The sequence below is a fragment of the Carcharodon carcharias genome, chromosome 4 (assembly GCF_017639515.1).
Source record: "Carcharodon carcharias isolate sCarCar2 chromosome 4, sCarCar2.pri, whole genome shotgun sequence".
Classification (NCBI taxonomy): domain Eukaryota; kingdom Metazoa; phylum Chordata; class Chondrichthyes; order Lamniformes; family Lamnidae; genus Carcharodon; species Carcharodon carcharias.
The window spans coordinates 20,464,894-20,487,123 of record NC_054470.1 but is presented as its reverse complement, the minus strand read 5'-3'; the positions used below and the strand labels follow the sequence as shown (position 1 = coordinate 20,487,123).

At 42.5% G+C, this 22,230-nt stretch overlaps 1 protein-coding gene across 1 annotated transcript in view; it reads right to left on the bottom strand.

Moving 5' to 3' along the window:
* Nucleotides 1-7,368: 7,368 nt before the first annotated feature.
* The window catches only part of mfsd3 (major facilitator superfamily domain containing 3), a 107,398-nt gene continuing 92,536 nt past the window's right edge, over nucleotides 7,369-22,230 (bottom strand). Inside the window, exon 6 of the mRNA XM_041185510.1 lies at nucleotides 7,369-9,502. Within this exon, the coding sequence (XP_041041444.1) occupies nucleotides 9,314-9,502 (189 nt within the window). The 3' untranslated portion in view covers nucleotides 7,369-9,313. The remainder of the gene's footprint in view (nucleotides 9,503-22,230) is intronic.

The following is a 22,230-nucleotide window of genomic DNA, read 5'->3' as shown; positions in this document are numbered from 1 at the left end:
CCAGTCCAAACATTGGAAGCACACCTTCAGGGGGGCGAATGGTTGTCTCGATCCTGAACCTTGTCGCAGAATGTTCTGCATTGTACCTCTCCTCAGATGCACTTTGTGAATGACAGACAGGTGGCATTGGCCATGACTTCTGGGGGTTCCATTTGTCACCAAGGAGCCAGCCCTCTAAGCATCAAAGCCACTCAAAGATCTTTGGTACCTGGGAGTGACTCAAGATGTAAGCATCATGAGAGTTCCCTGTGTACCTGGCACATACATGCAAGATCTGCTTTTGGTGGTCACAAATAATCTACATGTTAAGTGAGTGAAATCCTTTTCTGTTAATAAATCTCGCAGGCTATTGCTAGGGAGCTCTCGAGGCCACATTGCAGTTGATGGCAACCTACACTTGCGGAAAACCTGAGGTTTCAGTGAATCACACAGCTCTGACACCCTGGCTTGCTTCATTCATGTGGAACTACACCAGATGAGCTTTATCATAAAGGGCATCTGTCAACTCTCTTATACATTTGTGTGTGGCCAATAGAGAGATTCCACAAAGGTCCCAATGCAGCCCTGGAAATATCCGATGGCAAAAAAGATTAGTGTGGTGGTAACTTACAGAGGCATAGGCATGGCATGCCCTCCAAGTCCTTGCAGCAAAAGATCATCACAGAGTAGTTGGCAAATATGCGCTACCACATCCATAGACATGCAAAGTCTCCTGTGACACTGTCTTTCACTCATTTCCAGGTATTATGTAGATCCTTGGTCATGCCAAAAGTCTTCATGGATGATGCCCCTCTTCAGAAGCATCTGGGTCTTCCTGGGGTCCCACTGATACTGTCTCCTCAGGGCAATGTTCTTGCCGAATCTGCAATGGGCCCTTCTTCTCCTCCTTATCATATCTACAGCATTGCATAGAGCCTGCATTCTCATTCCTCCTTGAGTCTGTGAATGGATACAATTGAACAATCAATAGTAGTTCCCCTTGAATGCTTTCCCCTTGGATGGGTTCCCTCCATCTGCAAGGCAGGAATCCGATCTCTAGCCCTTGATCTGTCCTCAGGTAAATGGTACCCCTAGGCCACCCCTTACAGACTGATTACATCCTAGAGGCTGGCAGGTGGCTGGGATCCCCCTCAGATGTGCTTGTGCATTCACAATGAGAGTATTCATAAGGTCCAATAGACCCATGTGCTTTAAGCTGTGGTCAGACTATTGTCAATTCTCCTCCAGTAGCCTAGGCAATAATTATTTGAGATCCAGTTCTTGTACTTATGTTGTGTCTGTGACATGGTACCTTGTAAACCATGGCCAGTACACTGCGAATACTGAGGCCTGTAGGGTACTTGCTGATTTTGTGCAGCAGTGTGACCCCCGATTGTTTCATCAACCTTCCCTTTTGGCCTGCCTCTGCCAGGATCAAATGGCCATGCAGACCAACTGCACTGCAGCATTAATACCTAATGGATTCTCACCTGAATGAATAGCATTAGTAAAGGACCACAGCAGGTTCATTGCATCTTAGACCCTTGAGTCCAACACTTGGCAGAGCAATGCTCTCCATGGTTATAGCTGGAAATTAACAGACTGCCCCTTCACTCGACCCAAATTTGTTGTGCTGAAATCCTCCCACGTGCCCTGAGTCCCCTTCCCTATCGGTTTTCTCATGCCTGTTTTTCCAACTGCATCATTAATCACTGAGTGCAAAGATGGTATCCCTACCGCATCACTTTCCGGGTAAAGGACATGCTGGAGGACCAGAGATGGGTGTTCCTCTTGTTCATACATGAATTTGTATGGAGACGTCGCTCTTTGACAAAGATAATGAAAGACATGTGCAAGAAGCCTCACACAACGCTTTTACACTTGTCTCCACTACCCTTGAAACTCTATAGAAAGACCATTGCCTCCACAGTATAGAAGGCAGACCATAACCATTGTTAGCCATAACCATTTACCTGGGAGGATGGAGGTTTGGAGTCATAAGTTGGCTGGCCAATACCAGCTGTGCCCCTTGTAGGTTTCCACCTCTCTCCCTCCCTTCATCACTGTCTCTGACTGCAACCAATGACAAATAGCTCAGAATGAACAGCAGCTCCAAACCTCAATGGGATCTCGATCTTATGAGATCCATGATTTGGAAACAAACTTACTGCTATGTGTTCTTCAGCATAGAGTGAGGGTCACAACTGAGCATTGTTCTCATGCAGTTTCTTCATGATTATTAGGGAGTCCCTTTAGTCAGCCAATTGTGCTGATGTTGAACTTCACCCACCTAAAAAGACCCTTCTCCCAATTCGAGGTATCACAGTTTTACACCGAATGCATTGCCTTATTGTTACTGCATGTTACTTTCCAGACTTGCTGCACCTCCTTTTACCCTCCCTCTGTCACCCACCACCTTCTCCCGTCACCATTGACCCATCCAATGTCACCTTTACTCTCCTTTCTATCACTCTTGAAACTCCCCCTGTTACCTTGGACCCTATAACCATCCACCTCCACATGCTTTCCCTCCCTTCAGATCCCACTCGTTACCATGCCCATCCTGATCCTGCCCCTTCCCATTATCCATGATAGCTTTCTTACTCCCCTCGTGACTTGCCCAATGACACCTACACCTGCCTGACATATACCCTGATCCTCCACCCTACCACATCCCACTTCCCCCTCTGACTGTAACTGTTCCCTCCTACCACCAGTACCCTGAGTTCTACCCCAAGGACCCCATTGTCGACACCACTGAACCAGCCCTCTAAGACCCCCCCCCCCCTCTTTCCTGGGCACACTCTGCTACTGGACAGTCCACACCATCCCCCCACCCCATTACCCACTTCGCCTGTCACCCCTGTCCAGCCTCTGCCTCCCTACTTCCAGCTTTCCCCTGCCTCCTGCTTCCAGCCTCCACTCCACCCTTCCAACCCCTTGCACCCTTCACCTGCCTCCCCTGCCCAGCCTCCACTCCACTTTTCCACCCTCCATTCTACCACTTCCCTGCATGCTCAGCTTTTGAGCAGTCCCCAGGAAGGCAAAAGCAGCGTCTACTGACCTCAAAGTCCAGAAAGAAGTCTACCTCACCAGATGCACGCGATGTACAGTCGTGAAACTGAACATTCTAAATTCCTGCTGGCGGGGTGCTTAACTTGGAGGGGGAACATGATTCCGGTGTGTTGTCCTTTTGAGGAGCAATTCAGGGATGCAAATGGGGTTCCTGACATAGCTCCATGGGCACTCATACTTTCCTTAAGCCATCATAAAAGCTGGGATAACAAGATTCCAAACTAATTTCCCACTATCAGGAAACTGATTTTTTGGCCTCCTGCCAAACCTTGTTCCCCCACCCACCATGATCTCCACTGCTGGGGCCAGCAGAAGATTCCGTCCAAAATGTTACATATTAACCTTATTAACCTTCATTCTACTTCGTTATTCGTTAGAATAATTTACAGTTTCAGTTATCAATAAGATCAAATATTTGAATGTTGGAGACAGCAACCAAGCTAACCATTTCAGACAGTGTTCATCAGTGTTTACTAAGAAAAATAAATAGTAAAAAAGTCGCATTTATGCAGTGTATTTCAGACCTTCAGCACTTTACAGCAAATTAATTACTTTTTTAGTGTATTTGCTGTTGTTTTGTAGCAGATGCGGCAGCCATTTTGGTTCATGAAGAGCAACAAGAAGATTCGTCAGTTAATCTTTTTCTCTGGTGATGTTGGTTGAGGGATAAATGTTGGTCAGAATATTCTCCTCTTCTTCTTTGAATAGTGCTCTGGGATCTGTAATGTGCACCAAAGCAAAAGGCCTAAATTTAAACTCATCAAAAAACAAGCAGCTCCAATGTGCATTATCTCTAGAATTGCACTGAAGTATTAGCCTAGATTACATGCTTATGTTCTAGAGTGGGACTAAACGCACAACCTTCTGACTCAGAGGTGAGAGCCCTACCACTGAATCAATGATGACACAGTAACTTGGAGCAAGCTATGAAAATTATTCTGCCATTATAATTTGTTGTGCTTATATATATGTGTGTCTACTTTAATATAATTTTCTGCCTGTCGGGTAGGCCCGACCCAATCTCTGGCGGGCGGGGAGCTGATCCCCGCTGGAGAAACAGGTCCCGCAGCCATTTTATGTGGGCGGGTCAATTAAGGCCCGCCCAGCGTGACGTCAAGCGGGAAGCGCTATGCGCTTCCTGTGCGGGCGTGGGGGGGGGGGGGGGATTCCCCAAAAGCATGCGCATGAAAGAGCGCACATCTCCCTGAGGCTAAGTGCGGCCTCAGGGAGATCGCTGACACTTTTAAAAAGGTAAAAAATAGAAACTTTTAAAAAATCCTTAACATGGCCCCCTCATGGGACAATGTCGCATGAGATGGGACATGTTCATAAATTACAGTTAAACTTTATTAAACGATTTAAAAACCTGCATGAAACCTCATCCCGCCAGTGGATGAGGTTTCATGTTTTTTCTATTGCCCGCCGGGGCTCCTGGCCTGCCCGATAACCTTAAGGTTGGATAGGCAGGTGCTTTAGTTGTTTCAATGATCCTGGCAATGGCCTCAATTGGCCATTGACAGGTCGGCGGGTGCACAGCTGATTTTGCTGTGGCCCCGCCTTCCTGAAAATTTAAATGGGGCGCGGTGACGTCGGGGGTTCCTCCCGATGTCATTCTGCATCAGTGAGCGGGCCCTGCCCCTGCTCACCGATGGCAAAATTCTGCCCAGTATCTCAGTCACAGAAGGAAATGGTGCAGAAGTTAATCTAATTTAGAAATTAGCCAATGTTCCTTATATGTACATATGAATTAGGAGCAGGAGTAGGCCATTCCACCCCTTTGAGCTTGCTCTGCCATTTCATAAGGTCATGGCTAATCTGTGCCTTTAACTCTACATTACACACACCCCTGATATATTTTGACTCCATTGTTAGTCAAGAATATATCTACCTCTGCCTTAAAAACATTCAATGACTCTTCATCCCCCGCTCTCTGGGGAATAGAGTTCCAAAGACATTCTCCTCATCTCTGTCTTAAATGGGCAACCCCTTATTTTTAAACTGTGTCCCTTTGTTCTAGTCTCTCTCACAAGGGTAAACATCCTTTCAGCATCCACCCTGTCAAGTCCTTTCAGGATCTTACATGTTTCAACGAGATCACCTCTCATTATTCTAAACTCCAATGGTTACAGGCCCAGGCTGTCCAACCTTTCTTAAGATAAATCCCCCCCAACCCAGGTATCAATCGAGTGAACCTTCTCTGAATTGCCTCTAACGCATTTACATCCTTTCTTAAATAAGGAGGCTAGTCATGAGATGTAATCTCATCAATACCCTATACAACCGTAGCAAAACATATCTACTTTCGGTATTCTATTCCCCTTGCAATAAACAACAACATTCCATTTGCTTTCCTTATGTTACTGGTTCCTCATCAGCAAATTATCAAATATGTAGTCAGATTATTTCATTATTTTTTAATTCCTATAAATACAAGTTCCTGGCAACTGGCTTAATCACGAATATTATTAAGTTAAAACAGTCAATATTTTTAACTATTGCACTATGGCCCATTTTGCAAAGTAAGGCCTAGAAATACGTGAACATCCATTTTTAGGCACGTGGTGGTGGGATGGGGAAGTTGGGGGAGGGGGGGGTGCGGTGGTGGTGGAAAGTGAGACGCAGGGTGTTACAGAGTATGATCCTTGTGCTTAAATGGTGAGGCTAAAGGAGGACCTTATATTAAGATTCAGACCTCAATTTCTCAGAGCTGGAGAGCTCTGCGGACTTGGCGGTGACTTGTGATTGAAGATTGGGTTAGCTCTCAGGCCAGCAAGGGGGGTGATTAGGTCTCAAACCAGGGCAACCAGCCCAGAAGAAAAAACAGTAAACACTGGGAAATAAGAATACTGGTTCGAACTGTTTGTTTTTCCTTCTGGGAGTGTAGGCGATCAATGGCTGATTACTCAGCTTGGAATGGAGCAGCAAGTGGGAGTTTAGAAAGCCCTGCTGAGGAGTCATTTGAAGGTTTGGAAAGGGGGAATATGTCAGGATAGATTTCAGAGCATTAATACCCAGAGACCAAACAGAATACTTGTTAGGGTAATTGCTGAATACAGGATTTGCTTCCTGAATGAGGAGGATTTTTAAAATCATGCATGAAATAATAATATCTTGGTCAAGAGCATAAAGAAAAATTGCTATACTCAAGCAGTGAAAATCCAGAGCGGGTGATATGAAAGCTGCAGGTTATTCTCCTGGCGCTAGAGTGAAGTAAGATGGGGATACACAAGGGTCCAGCCTCAGAGGAACAGATTGTGGAAGCATGGTGGGATAGTTAAATTTGTGTTGAAATAAATTGGTTTTAGGTGTTATTCTTAAAATGCATGAGTTAACCATAAAATTGACTGATAAATAAAGTACTGTTCTAATTGTTTATAAATGTTGGCTTTTACATTACAATACAATAGTTTGGTTCATAACTGTCATTGGACCCATAACAATTAGATTTTCACCATGAAATTACTTCCTGATACCAATGTTGTTTTCCATAATGTAGCACTTCAGTTGCGTGTGGGAGCGGTTCATTCACCTTTTTTATCCAGGCTTCCTGGTTGCTGTAGCAGCTGCCGGTGAACTCCCTGTCCTTGACATGTGACAACATTCATTCAGGGGTATTAATGCTCTGTCATGTTATTAAGCAGATTTACTGAGAAATAATCTAAAATTGATTACAGGGAAATTTTCTGTCAGTATAGATTTCAGAACATTAATATCCAGAGACCACATAGAATATTTGTTGGGGAATTGCTGGATACAAAATTTGCTTCCTGAATGTGGAGAGTTTTTTTTTATCGCTTCTGAATTGATAATATCTTGTTCAGAAGTGCAAAGAAAAATTGCTATACTCAGTAGGGAAATATAGAAGCAGGGAAATAAACTGATGCTCAACATACATTCTCTGTAATGAAGCACTGAAATTTAAATTTGCATAGATTGCAAATGATGGATTTGCGCAGTATTTTTTTTATTGTAACCCAGACACAACCCACATGAAACCCACAGTTAACAGACAAATCACAAGACACAGCAGCTACTTGGCTAGCTTCAGCAGTACATGGATAAGAACTTTTATTATTGTTACAATGTTAAATAACCTTATTTAACAAAAATGTCCTGTCAAAAGTATATAAGTAAAACATTTTCTGGTGTTACCCAAGATTTTAAGGTCAGCTTTATTTATCCTCATTTTAACTGTGGGACCAATGCAGTTCACCTATGTCCTCCAACCCACCAATTGTAATACTCAGAATCTTTTCCAAAACTATAATAACTGCAACAATAAATTGAAATGTATTTACACAACCACTAGTCCAAAACTTGCAAAAATTATTTATTATCTTAAATCTTTAGTGATAGAACATTTTCATATTTTAGGGAGGAAAACAAATTAGAATATGATGTCATTATCCTTATACAAATAATTAAATAAATGTTACACACAGACCATGTGATTAGCCTTTACTTTTGGTCCAGTTTTTATACAATAAAGAGGCCAGAAACAGAGTTATCAGCTTTGGACTGATCTTCTACAAAATGTTTCCCTTTGATCTTCAATCATCTTTCTATGTATGCCCATATTTTTCAAACTGGCATGTTCTCTGGAGAGCTTGGCGGTAATCCTGTGTTGCTGGCCACTTTACATTTAATGACAGACAGATGTTAAAGATGTCACTCCAGTGAGCTCTGTAACCCTGGCAGATATTCAATACTGAGCAGATTTCAGAACTTCTGTTGTTTCTTGGGTTAACCAGAGTGAGGCATTTTCAAACAATGGAGCAACAAGAGAAACTTATATTTATATAGCACCTTTAAACGTCCCAGAGCACTATACCAGAGTATTGTAAAACAAGGATTGACACAAAGCCACAGAAATAGATATGAGGCCAAATGACCAAAAGCTTAAGAGGTGGATTTAAGGAGTGTCTTGACAGTGAGGTAATGAGGTGAAGAGGTGTAGGGACGATATTCCAGAGCTTGAGACCTAGGCATCTGAAGGAACACCCACCAAAGGTGCAGCAATTAAATTTGGGGATGTACAAGAAGCCAGAATTAGAGGAGTGCAGATATTTCAAAGACTTGTAGGGCTGGAGGTGATTACAGAAATAGGGAGGGGTGAGGCAGAAAGGATTTGAAAAGAAGGACCGAATTTTCAACTCAAGACATTGCTTGACCGGGAGCTAATGTAGGTCAGCAAGCACAGGGGTGTTAGGGGAATGGGACCTGCTATAATTTACAATACGAGTAGCAGGGTTTTTGACGACCTCAAGTTTACGGAGGGTAGTGCGCGGGACACCAGTCAGGAGTGTATTAGAATAGCTGAATCTCAAAGTAACAAAGGGATGAATAGGTTTCAGCAGTACATGAGATCAGACAGGGGTGAAGTCAAGCAATGTTACAGAAGGAGAAACAGGTGATCTTAGTGATGGCACAAATATAAGGTCAGGAACTAATCTCAGGGTTAAATGTGATATCAAGGTAATGAGAATACTGGCTTAACTTCAGACTGTTGCCAAGGAGAGGGATGGAGTTGGTAGCCAGGGAATGGAGTTTGGAGTGGGGATGGAAAATAATGGCTTCATTCTTAGCAGTATTTAACTGGAGGAAATTTCTGCTCAGCCAATGTACTGGATGTCAGATAAGCAGGCTGATAACTTAGCAACAACGAAGTCGTCGCAAGAAAGGGAACAAACTTGCTTGACAATCAATTTGAAGCCTGGGCTATCTTAATTTCTGGGCCACATCTGTATCCCAATGGAGGTAACAGAGGCTGGTTTTAGGGGGATCAAAACATTGGGGCCCTGAGGCTGCACACCAACATCAAGCTAATTCCCTCGCGAGGGAGCAATTGTATGAATTGTATGAGCCTGGGTAAAAGCCCTGGGGCTCAGAGGACTCCTGCTGATCCTGGTCCCTCTAAGGAAAGTTTTTAAACTTAGAATTGAGCATCTCATTATCCTTCCTCTCAATAAGGCCTTTAAAGATCCTAATGACATCATAGGACCCCACAGCCTAAATTATTAATGGCTCCTACCCAAGTCAAGTGGGTATTTTAGTTGCTGAAAAAAGGGACCAATTAAGATAACGGTGGAGGGAATCAATCAGGAGTTTTAGCTCAGTTATATCAAGTGAGCTCCCCTTTGTTCCCACTGGTGCCAGGTGGGTTAGAATTCTCCCTGTAGTTTTATAAGCCCACAAGTTAAATTTACTTCAGGAGACAACATGCAGATAGTTTTAAATCACATTGCAGATCATTCACACTTTATTCTTTTTTCTGCTCAGGTAGCAAATCTGGTGGCTTCAAAACATGGAGAATAGCTAAACATGACAGCAGCACAAATATGCAAAAACTAAAAGGAAAACCAATCCTATCCACAAGTAAACCAACAATGGCGCTGAAAGCGAGTTTCCCCAAGACTTCAAAACTTGCCAGAAATGTGTAATGGGTGGCCTGCAAGAAAGAACATGGGGAAAATATTAATATTTTGTCATCACCTGCTATAAAAGCATTCTGTATAGTTTGTTAGAGGCATCTACAATGACTGTATTATCTGTACTTTACAAGAATTATCCATATATATTAAAAGTTTTGCATGTAGCGCAATTCCTTGTTTGTCACTTAGTTTGCGCTGTCACATTTTTGACATCACATTTTTTCTGGAACATTTTGCCCTAATACTTTGTTGATTAACGCCAAATTAAACCTCAGGGTAGAGGATGGCTAGAAAACTGTCACAGAAACTACTAATGTTTTATGAAAATAATCAATCATCACTAAACAGTCTGGAAAATCTGCCAATTAAAAAGAAAAGTCACGTCCAAGGGCCAGTTTATCTTATGATTTGTACATTCCTGTGCTCATCTGCTATGGCTTGCTGCTCCCTTACTATGAACCAATCAACAGTGTTAATAGTAAGGGTGCCCTGCAAAAGCGTGAGATCAAATTAGTTCTTTGAAAAAAATTTCAGCTGCTATTTTTTTTTCTCAGTAACTGAAGTTTCTTAAGTTAGCCAGTTAGGAACCTGAGTAGACCATTTATTAGCCTCTTGAACCTGTTCACTATTCAATGAAATTGTGGCTGATGTGTGAGATAACTCCATATAATACTTAACCATCTGCACAGGAGTGCTGTGTTTGGCTGCAGTAGAGAGCTTCAGCTGGAGATTGGTGACTGAGAGAGTTTAAGGGTTAAATTAAGGGGTAGATTCAATCTAAAGTCTAGTCTTTCTTTAATTTAGTAATTACCTAAAAGTTGCTGTTAGGGTTGGAAGGTGAGTTTTAGTCCAGCCTTAAAACAGGGCTCATACAGGCCTGCTGGAAACTGTAACTAGTTAATTAGATAACTGGCTTAATCAGGTTTTCAGAGGCTAGGTTCAGAGAGTATAAAAGTAGGCTATCTTATAGTACTGACTTTGTCTGCACTGGAGTGCTGTGTTTGACTGCAGCTGAGAGCTTCAGTTGGAGATTGGTGACTGAAGGAGTTTAAGAGTTAAATTCTATCTAAAGTCTAGTCCTTCTTTAATTTAGCAATTAACTAAAAGTTGCTGTTAGGGTTGGAAGAAGGTGAGTTTTAGACCGGAGAGGAGAGGCCAGTGAGAGCGGTATAAAAGGGTGTGAAAAACAGAGGCCGAGATTGGAGAGGATAGGCTTACCCTCAGGACCTTCAGGCGGTGGAGTTTGAAGTGACATCATAATTCAAAATGTGACACGAGGTGGGGGAGGCAGCTGATTGCTAAATAGTGTCCAGTGAGTACTTCTACTTTTTCTACTAATTAAACTGCTGCAGTCCATTAACTTGAACAAAATAAGGTGAGGACTTTGGACTGTAGTGGGAGTGTTTGGAGTGGAATAAGGCCCCTAACATAGTTAGTATTCTTTAAAGGGAGTATCTAGCGAGCTTAATTTAAAGGGAAATCATGGCAGCAGAGCTCGCACCCATGATATGCTCCTCCTGTGTTACATGGGAAGTCATGGACACTTCCTGTGTCCCTGGCAACCATGTGTACAGGAAGTGTGTCTAGCTGCAGCTACTGGCTAACCGCATTTCGGAGCTGGAGCTGCGGATGGATTCACTGTGGAGCATCCACGATGGTGAGATTGTCATGAATTGCACGTTCAGTGAGGTGGTCATGTTGCAGGTAAAGACTGAACAGGCAGAAAGGGGATGGGTGACCCATCTGGCAGAGTAGAGGAGGGCAGGTAGTGCAGGAATCCCTTGTGGCCGTCCCCCTCTCTAACAGATATACCATTTTGGTTATTGTTGGGGGAGATGACTTCTCAAGGGAAAGCAGCAGGAGCTAAGTCCATGGCACCAAGGGTGGCCCTGCTGCACAAGAGGGGAGGAAGAAGAGTGGCAGGGCTCTAGTGATAGGGGATTCAATAGTAAGTGGAACGGACAAGCGCTTCTGCAGCCGTATAAGAGACTCCAGGATGGTGTTGCCTCCTTGATGCCAGTCTCAGAGAGGCTGCGGGGAATACTGAAGGGGAAGAGCAAACAGCCAGTAGTCATGGTACATATTGGTACCAACGGCATAGCTAAAAAAAGGGGATGAGGTCCTACAAGCTGAATATAGGGAGTTAGGATGTAAATTTAAAAAGTAGGACCTCAAAGGTAGTAATCTCAGGATTACTACCAGTGCCACATGCTAGCGAGAGTAGAAATAACAGGATATATCGGATGAATACTTGGCTGAAGAAATGGTGTGGAGGGGAGGGATTCAGATTCCTGGGGCATTGGGACCGGTTCTGGGGAAGGTGGAACCAGTGCAAACAGGGCGAGTTGTATCTGGGCAGGATCAGGACCAATGTCCTTTTTGGTGGGTGGGGGGGGGGGGGGGGGAAGGCGGCTAGGATGTTTGCTAGTGCTATTGGCATTGTATTTTAATGTGTAGAGCATTTGCAATAAGGTAGATGAATTAACAGCGCAAATAGATATAAATGGTTATGATATAGTTGCAATTATGGAGACATGGGTGCAGGGGAACCAAGGATGGGAAATGAACATCCAGGGGTATTCAATATTGAGGAAGGAAAGACAAATAGGGAAAGGAGATGGCGCTGTTAGTAAAGGAGGAAATCAATCCAATAGTGAAGGATGTTGGCTCGGAAAATCATGATGTGGAATCTGTTTAGGTGGAAGTAAGAAACACCAAGGGGCAGAAAATATTGGGAGGGGTTGTCTATAAGCCCCCAAACAGGAATGAAGATGTAAGGGAAGGCATTAAACAGGAAATTAGAGATGTTTGCAAAAAGGGTACAACTGTAATCATGGGTGACTTTAATCTACATATAGATTGGACAAACCAAACTAGCAATAATGCTGTGGAGGAGGATTTCCTGGAGTGTGTACGTGATGGTTTTTTAGACCAATACATTGTGGAACCAATTAGAGAGCAGGCTATCCTAGACTGGGTATTGTGCAATGAGGTTGGATTAATTAACAATTTTGTTAGGGAAGAACGACCATAAAATTACAGAATTGTCCATTAAGATGGAGAGTGAAGGAGTTGAATCCGAAACTAGGGTCCTGAATCTAAATAAAGGGAACTACAAGGGTATGAGGCATGAGTTAGTAATGATGGATTGGGGAACTTTACCAAAAGGGTTGACGGTGGATAGGTAATGGTTAATATTTAAAGAACATATGCATGAACTACAACAATTATTCATTCCTGTCCGGGGCAAAAATAAAACAGGAAAGGTTTTTGAATTACAAAATAAATTAGGTATAGTATTAGATCCAAAAAGGAGATATATAAAATTTCCAGAAAAAGCAGCAAACCTGAGGATTGGGAGCAGTTTAGAATTCAGCAAAAGTGGAGCAAAAGATTGATCAAGAAGGGGAAAATGAAGCATGAGAGTAAACTTGCAGGGAACATAAAAACTGACTATAAAAGCTTCTAGAAACATGTGAAGAGAAAAATATTAGTAAACACTAATGTAGGACCCTTACAGTCAGAAATGGGGGAAACTATAATGGGGAACAAAGCAGAAGAATTGAACATATATTTTGGTTGTCTTCACAAAAGAGGACACAAATAATTTCCCAGAAATGTTAGGGAACTAAGGATCTAGTGAAAGGGAGGAATTGAAGAAAATCAGTATTAGTAAAAAAAAATGGTGCTAGAGAAATTAATGGGGTTAAAAGCTGAAAGATCCCCAGGACCTGATAATCTACATCCCAGAGTACTAAAGGAAGTGGCCCTGGAAATATTGGATGCATTGGTGGTCATCTTCTAAAATTCTACAGACTCTGGAGCAGTTCCTACAGATTGGAGGGTGGCAAATTCCCATCGGGAGCAGGCTGGGAGCCGCGATCGCTGCCCGTGATTGGCTGCCGTTTTACGTGGGTGGGCCACATGTGCAAGTGTGCAGCGCTATCTGTGCAGGTGGGGGGAGGAGGGAGAGACAGGGCCTGTGCTTTTTCGCACATGTGTGCGAAAGAGCGCAGAAATCTCCCTGAGGCAGCTCCGTGCCTCAGGGAGATTAAGTTCAGTTCTAAGCATGGAAAAAAAACATTTTTAAACTCCAGACATGTCCCCTCATGTGCCTGTGTCACATGAGCGGGGACATGTTTATGAATTTATTAAAAATTTAATTTAATTAATAAACCCTTCATGAAACCTCACCCCGCCTGTGGATGAGGTTCCATGAAAAATGCGAAGGCCGCCTGGGCTCTTCGCCTGCCAGCCAATCCTATGTTTGGACGGGCAGCCCTGACAATTACTTTAATTAAATAAAAGCAAAATTACTTTAGTTAGTTCATAGTGGCCTTAACAGGCCTTTGACAGTTCAGCGGGCGTGCAACCGACTCCGGTGTGTGCCCGCCGAATGGAAGGTCAGAATGACGCGCAGTGATGTTGGGACACACGCCTGACATCACCACGCCCCATTTTACGCATAGTGGTGCGGGGCCAATCCCCGCATGCTGAACAGAAGATTCTGTCTTGAATTACAGATCGGTTAGCCTAACATCAGTAGTGGGGAAAATGCTAGAGTCTATTATAAAAGACATGGTAACAGGGTACTTGGAAAGCATTAATTAGACGAGACAAAGTCATAAAGTAAGTCCCTTTTATGAAAAGGAAATCATGCTTAACTAATCTACCGGAGTTTCTTGAGGATGTAACTAGTAGAATAGATAAGGAAGAACCAGTGGATGTGGTGTATTTGGATTTCAAGAAGGCTTTTGATAAGGTCCCACATAAGAGGCTAGTGGGCAAGATTAAAGCACATGGGATTGGGGGTAATATACATGGATCGAGAATTGGTTGACAGACCGGAAACGGAGAGTGGGAATAAATGGGTCTTTTTCCGGATTGCAGGCAGTCACTAGTGGTGTACAGCAGGGATCAGTGCTTGGGCCCAGCTATTCATGAAATATATAAATGACCTGGATGAGGAAACCAAATGCAATATTTCCAAGTTTGCTGATGACACAAAACTGGGTGTGGTTGTGAGTTGTGAGGAGGACGCAAGGAGGCTTCAGGGTGATTTAGACAAGTTGTGTGTGTGGGCAAACACGTGGCAGATGCAGTATAATGTGGATACATGTGAAGTTACAAGCTTTGGTGTGAAAAACAGAAAGGCAGAGTATTATTTAAATGGTGATATATTGGGAAATGTACAAAGGCATCTGGATGTCCTTGTACACCAGTCAATGAAAGTAAATAGGCAGGTGCAGCAAGAAATTAGGAAGGCAAATGGTATGTTGGCCTTTATTGCAAGAGGATTTGAGTTCAGAAGTAGGGATGTCTTACTGCAGTTATACAGGGCCTTAGTGAGACCACACCTGGAGTATTGTGTGCAGTTTTGGTCTCCCCACCTAAGAAAGGATATATTTTCCATTGAGGAAGTGTAGTGAAGGTTCACTAGGCTGATACTAGGGATGGCAAGACAGTCGTATGAAGAGAGATTGGTTTGACTGGGCCTGTATTCATTGGAGTTTAGAAAAATGAGAGGGGACCTGATTGAAACGTATAAAATTCTAACAGGGCTAGACAGACTAGATGCAGTGAGGATGTTTCCCCTGGTTGGGGAGTCTAGAACCAGGGGCCACAGTCTCAGGATACGGGGCAGGCCATTTAGGACTAAGATGAGGAAAGATTTCTTCACTCAGAGGGTGGTCAACCTGTGGAAGGCTGTGGAGGCCAGGTCACTGAGTATATTCAAGAAAGAAAATGATAATTATTTGGATATTAGGGGCATCAACGGGTATGGAGAGAAAGCAGGAATATGGCGCTGAGATAGAGGCTCAGCCATGATCAAATTGAATGGCGGAGCAGGCTCAAAGAGCGGAATGGCCTACTCCTGCCCCTAGTTTCTATGTTTAATAGCCGGTATAAATCCAGGAGAATGGAGCGAGAAATTCTTTGATAGTCCCCCTGCCAGATCCTTGCTCGGCTGCATCAGAGAGAAAATAGAGGATGGGGTCATGCAAAATTTAGATCTAAATGACAGGATGTATTGTAAAGGCTTGCAATCGACAAGAAATATGTCATCCAATGTATTCCCATCATTTCCAGCCTAGAGACACTGAGCACTAGGAATTTACTGTGCATTCCCAGCATGCAGGAACGCTATAATGGCAGGGAGAATTTAAAAACTAGAAAGCTGCCCCAACCTACATACCTTACTGGATTAATAATCCAGAGATATTGACTTTCGCTCTCATCATGGTAATTTGAGAATTTGAATTTTTTTCTTAAATGTTGGACTAAAATGATGCCATAAGTTTAAAAAGATTCAAATTATTATAAAAAATCAACTGGTTCATTGATGTACTGTAGGAAACTTGGTCTGTTTTATATATGACTCCAATTCCTCATCAAATGTGGCTGCTAGGCAATAAGTACTTGCCTTTGATGTACACATCCTAAAAATTAATTTAAAATAATTCCACAGCCTGACAGCTCTATGTAAAAATGTTTCTTCTGCTCTCTGTCCTAAATCTCTTGCATTTAATCTTGATAGATCCATTTGGCCTGTGGAACTGTAGTAGAGTGGGCCTTAAATAGGCCCAAATAAAGAGATGTTTATCTCAGACTGGAGGGACAGGATAATGTGCATGTTTGGGAAGGGCACATCATCCCCTGGTAGAGAAATGTTGGAACAGTGCAACTCTGGCAGCACACAATTCTCAGGATGCACACAACACAATGATAAGTTTTCTTGTAAGTTTCTCTCTTCAGGGAGTAATTAAGGATTATTCTTGGTAGTCATCTCCTATGGGCTCAATTGAATGTGGAAGCATCAACTGCAAGGCCTTTTCTGGAGCCTGAGTGAGACTACTAGCAAAGCCTTTACAGGGGAAGTCTGGAAACTCTCGTAGTCATGCCTCCAGGGGAGAGTGAGAAGAAGAATTTATGGGCTCTTCTCCATGAGATAAGAGGGTTCATCCCATTTTCTGCTCTGGTAGTCATGTCGAAGAAACATCAAAGACCTAAAGAGAATTTTCTCGATGTAGCTTCGTGTAAGTATTCGCCTATTAATAGCTACTGGTTTCAAAATACAACAAATAAGGTGATGATGAAAAGCATGGATCATAAATAAATCAGAAAATCAATCAGGACAACACAAGATTCTATCAAACCTTAAGGTCAACCCAACATTAAAGTAAATGGCAATTCTCAGAAATCAGTTATCTAAAAGACTTAGTTAACTATACTAATGTTTTTTTTCCGAACCCCTAAAACTATTTTGCTAGGCATTTATGCGGAAGTAAAAAGATCTCAATTTAATCTCCCCGTTCTTTTAATGCTGCTAGAACAGAAGAAAATGATACTTATTGTTTAATAAGGAGCTATACTTTATAAATATGTGATTGATATATACAATTTCTTTACTTATGAATTAAATATAGGCTACATATATTTATCTCCATCTAGTGGTACTGCCTCATATAATCAACATTAGCTTAACTATAAAAATTAGATAAATACCTCCAGTACTGTTTTTTCAAGTGTCTTGGCTAGAGAGTGAACAAGCAATATCTTCTTGTTGGTTTTTGCCTGGGGTCACTGATCTGTCTCAGTAGATTTATGTTTTGCCTGCATAACAATGGTAACTGCACTTCAAAAGTAATTTATTGTGCAGTGCACTTATATCTGATGTATTGGAACATAGGATATAAAAGCGTTTTTTAAAAATACATAAACTGGCATTACCATATAAATTGTGCATGGTCTGTTAAAAACATGCTGGAGCTAAATGACCTTTTCTTGTATTTCCTTACATTCACACTACTACTCTTTCTATTACAAATCTGGACAAACCTTTCCCAATCATTCAGTTGGTAAGAGCAGCGACCAGTATGAAACTCAGATAGACAGACCAGACAAGTCCCGAACTCAACCCCCCAAATTCATTTTGAATTAACAGTTTTCATGCAATCATGTGTTTGTTGGAGCGCTGTTCGGTTGAGAAGAGGTAAAAAAAAATGAATCAGTACTCTTATTCTCTTATTGGCTGAGGACAGGACCAGTTTATCTGTGATTCCCTTCACAGTCAAGCTGGTTGTTTGTCCTCACTGACTTAAGCTCACACATCGGGTTGAAATTTACCATGAGCTTTGGGAACCGGGTGTCGGCGTCATTCCTGGGTCGTGAGCCCAGTCGAAGTGGGGTTCTGGGAGGCGGCTATTTACTAGGTCATCTCCGTGTTCACTGTCCCTAAGCGGGTTCTGGAGGAAGGAGCTGCAGACCGTGCGGGCCATTCCAAGGAAGCTGGCAGTGGCTACCCTCACTGAGTGAGCAGTGGAAGCATTGGCCCGAGCAGCAGGAGCGGTGGGGGAAGCACTGGAGCTGTTACCAGTATCAGAGGAACAGCTGAGACTCGCCAGTCTCACCACGATCAGAGACAGCCGTCTTTGGGAATTCGACACTCGCTGGGAAGGCAGCAACTTTGCCCTTTTCTGCCGGCAGCCGCCTCCTCTCACTTGCTGGAGTGAGGGTAAAGCTGGGGGGTGGGGGTGGAGTCTGCGTGACGCCCGCAAAACTGCTGTCAAGCTGCAATAATCGCCTTTCAGTGGCTTCCTAATTAGCTTGACTGCATTCCTGCCACTCACCTCCAGGAAAAGCATCACGAGGCACTTTAGGTCGGTCCGCTGATTATTTGTTTTTTTTAAAGAACCATTTACCCCATTTACTACTTCAATCTCCACCACCACAAATCCTGCTGCCCAAATCCAGAAGAACACATCTGTCTGTTTAGGCCCGAAAACACGCAACAAATTAGAAAAAAAGAACTCCTCATTTGTTTGAAGAGCCGTCAACTAGTCAAATGAACCAAACTGCTTAAAAGAATTTCCAAATTATTTTATCTGACACCTTTTCTCAGTATCTTAAATTTCCATGTCCAAAATAAGGTTTTAAACCTTAAGGTTTTTTTTAAATCTATATGTTGCACTACCGTTATTAAATTAACCATAGAAATGGTCTTTTGCCACTTTCATTGTTAAGGTTTTTACTTGAAAACATCAACATTTCTCAAAATCCTGGCCATGAAATTGTTTTTTTTTTGTTGCCTACAGCTATCACCATGTGCCTGCCATTCTCTGGATTTTGCAATCGGAGCATGTGCCTTTGGATTTTCTTCATGTTTATTGTCAGAATATGGACAATGATGCCAAAAATGTATTTATTACTCATCCATAATTGCCTGTAAAGATGTTGGATGGAACCTTACGGAGGAGACCGGGGTCTTAGCTGCCGGTTAGGAGCTGGTGGAAGCTCTGGATCGACTCTTTTCGGGAAGGCCCACCACACCTTGTTCCATTCAGACACATGACAGGCCAGCAGTGGGACTTCCCCCAGGATCAAGGGTCGTGGGGGTGGACGTCCTGCCTGCCAGGAGATGCTAGTCAATCAGAGGCTGGTAGCTCTATTGAATGGCAGTGTCATCAGGGAGGTGGTGGCGGCTGCCGCTGATACAACACCCACTTGAGGCCCAGGATCACTGTTGGATCCCAGGCCACGGGTGGGTAATGGCAGGAGGAGGTTGCAGGGGGTCAGCAGTGGGGGCTGGGTGGGGGGGGGTGGTGGGGGTGGCTCTGAGTAGGTCACCCACTTCCTGATCCTGAGCCTCTTGGTCAGGCACTGAGTACCTTTGAATGAGGGCCTCCCCCGGGAACCCATAAGCAACCCCGCGCTGTTTTGCTCGTTGTGCTGCCCGCATGGCTAGTCTCCCGCCCGCCACAGGGTTAATTCCAGTGGTGGTGGGATAAGGCCCCTAGGTGGGCATTAATTGTTCAGATAAAGGTTTCAATTGGCAGTGGGGTGGGAAGGCCATCCATGAGCTTTTTGAGCCACAGACATAATCGGGATAGAGGTGGGAAGCTGGTGGGGCCTCAACCGCACCCCCCCTCCCATTGATTAAATGCCCCCCACCACCAAACTCACCATGGGGAGGGCTCAAGATTCCACCTGGTGTTTGCTCAACTTCCTCGTGATATATTGGGTTTGTGAGTTCCTCCATTTACTCCAAATTATTTTGAAATCATTTGGAGGATAATTATTAACGTCTTTCTTCTTGCAAAATAGCACATGCAAATTGCAGCCTTGTGGTATAGTGTCAGCTTAGCTTAGTAATAATACTCTTATCTCTTAGGCAGGACACTATAGGTTCAAGTCCCAATCTAGGAACATAATCTAAGATGACACTTCAGTGCAGTACACAGAGTGCTGCAGTGTAAGGTAGCATAATTCAGATGATCTGATAAACTGAAGTCCATCCTACTGGTTTCAATGGATAAAAATACATCCCCTGGCAGTATTTGGAGAAGAGAGTTCTCTTGGCCAACAGATTTTCCTCTAACATTACCAATTTGTAGGACCTTGTGTGCAATTGGCAGTTGATTTTACATAACAGCAGCATTTTAAAAACAATTCAGTGGCTGTAAAGTGCTTTGGGTCATTCTGAGAACATGAAAGCTGTTATAGGTACTATCCCTTTTGTGTAATTTGCTTTTTCTTCTATTAACTTGATAACTCTTATCTGAGGCAAGCTCTAGAAATTTTCATGACTGACAGGAAATTGGTCATTCATAACTTGCCAGAAGCAAACTGCAAAATTAAGTTTAAACAATTTCTTCTGAAAAGAATAAGTGGGTGAGCATGCCAGCTGAGCATTCTGTTCATATTTAGAACCATGAATAATTATTTTTTAAAGAACAAGTATTCATATTTTTCAGTATAAGTTATGAATTGTGCCTTTGCTTAATGTGCAACTAATTCCAGTTTGTTTTCTCTAAGTTGAATTTAAGAAGTTAATAACTTAAATTTAATTTCAAAACTCTTATCACCTTTTTCAGAAAGATGATCTAGCTAAGAGCGACAAACTGATGGTGAAAAAACCTGATTAGTTTTGGAATTCTTAAATGTAAAAAAAAATCACTATTTACTTAAAACATTTTTATAACCGCGGTTGCTAAGGGAAATTAATAATTTTCCATGTTCTTTCACTGGCAATATGTATCCATTCCCAACTTCCACCCCCCCTCCCCCCACCCCCCACCACCGTATCCACAAGGAAACCACATTACCTTTTGAATATTATACAAAGCCATTTGTAAAACAATTTTTGTATAGGTATAAATCAGCCATCTGTTTATATACTCTTAATGTATGGAAATGTTATTTTCCAAGAACCAATAAAAAAAAAACTTACTTTTCTTCCTCTGGGGAGATCTTTTATAAATTTCTTTTAAATTCTTCCCGCACCCTTTAAAACATCCAGAGTCTGCCATTTATGTTGCTAAATCTAACTGTCAATTCTTAAAACCTGCCAAGATCCAGATTTATCTTTTAAATTGCTGCCAGACCACAGGATCCCCAGTGCTGCAACCCCAGGATCCTTACCCAATTATCATCAAATTGCTGGACAGTTATCTCAATTTTACCGTTGCTTCCTTTCCCCACACTATCGCCATGAACCTCATTGCTCAGGATTGTTAACTCTGCTTTGTCCCTAGTGCCATGCTGTTCAACCTCAGGAGCCTATTCCCTTGTGAGTTGATGAAAGGTTTTTTTAGCCCCACCTATGAAACAGTTTGTTATATTAGAGTTCTTTTCAGCATGCCAACCACTGGCTTTTGCAAAGAGATGATACTTCTTGTCCCAGAGTCAGCATCCTGTTTAATACAGTGCTTCTGTCTCTCTTTCCTTTAAGGATCGACTTTATTTGTAATAAAGTGAATCTGTCTGGGTGACCAATTACAATTTTACACAAGAATTAAACAGTTTCTATAGGAGTTGAGGCATATTGTTTACAAATGAAATACCACAAGATTTTCAACACATTTTCCTTTATTTAAAAAAAAATTGTACATACAACAGACTATATGAAAATATATTTTGTATTTATATAAAATTATAAGGATAATACCCCATTTGTGGGAATAAGTGGTGCTCCTGGCTATCTAGAGCAGTCTTCCAACCTCTTCAAATTTGAGAGGCATCAATTCATTTAAGTATTTTTTAATACAGCTCCTTACTGGTTGTCCAGGTTTGCAGAGAGCGCTATAGCAACAGGTAAGTAGAAAATGAGAAGTGCAGTAGCTTTTAAAAGGGTTTTTTTACTTAAAGTTCTGCTAATTAATTTTGAATATAGCCTCATTTACTAAGACTAAGATGGGGTCTGGAGCCAAGTGCAGCAGATGAAGGTGGAAAGATTTGGTGTAGGGGGCTACCCTCTCACCTGACGCAATGTGCAGAAGGTGCCCAAAATATTAATTTCCCATGTCTGCAGGTCATGGGAACAAATAAGAAAGTTTTTTGAACTGAGAAAGAGTGCCAACATAGCACTGACTGAAGTGTATCCACTTAACTGAAAGGAATGGCTGCACTATGCATGCACCAAGCACCGAACAAGCAGCCAATGCATGAGCCCCACAACTTACATCTCCTTCACCTTATGCCCCCAGCCCAGGCAACATATCTGCCAAGTTGAGAAAGGTTTCTTTTGCCTCACAGAACTATTGCATATTTTGGTATCAAGTCATTAAAGCTTCTCCTAGCTACATGCATTCTCTGTACTTAACCCTTCACATATGAGGTGGAATGTAACCTGGCCATTAGGATATCTCTGTGTCAAATACAATGCTGAATGCATCTGTTTTGAAGGAAGGAAAAAGCATATAACCATTGAGAGCTTGTGCCGCTGGCAGACCAGCCAATCTGAGCT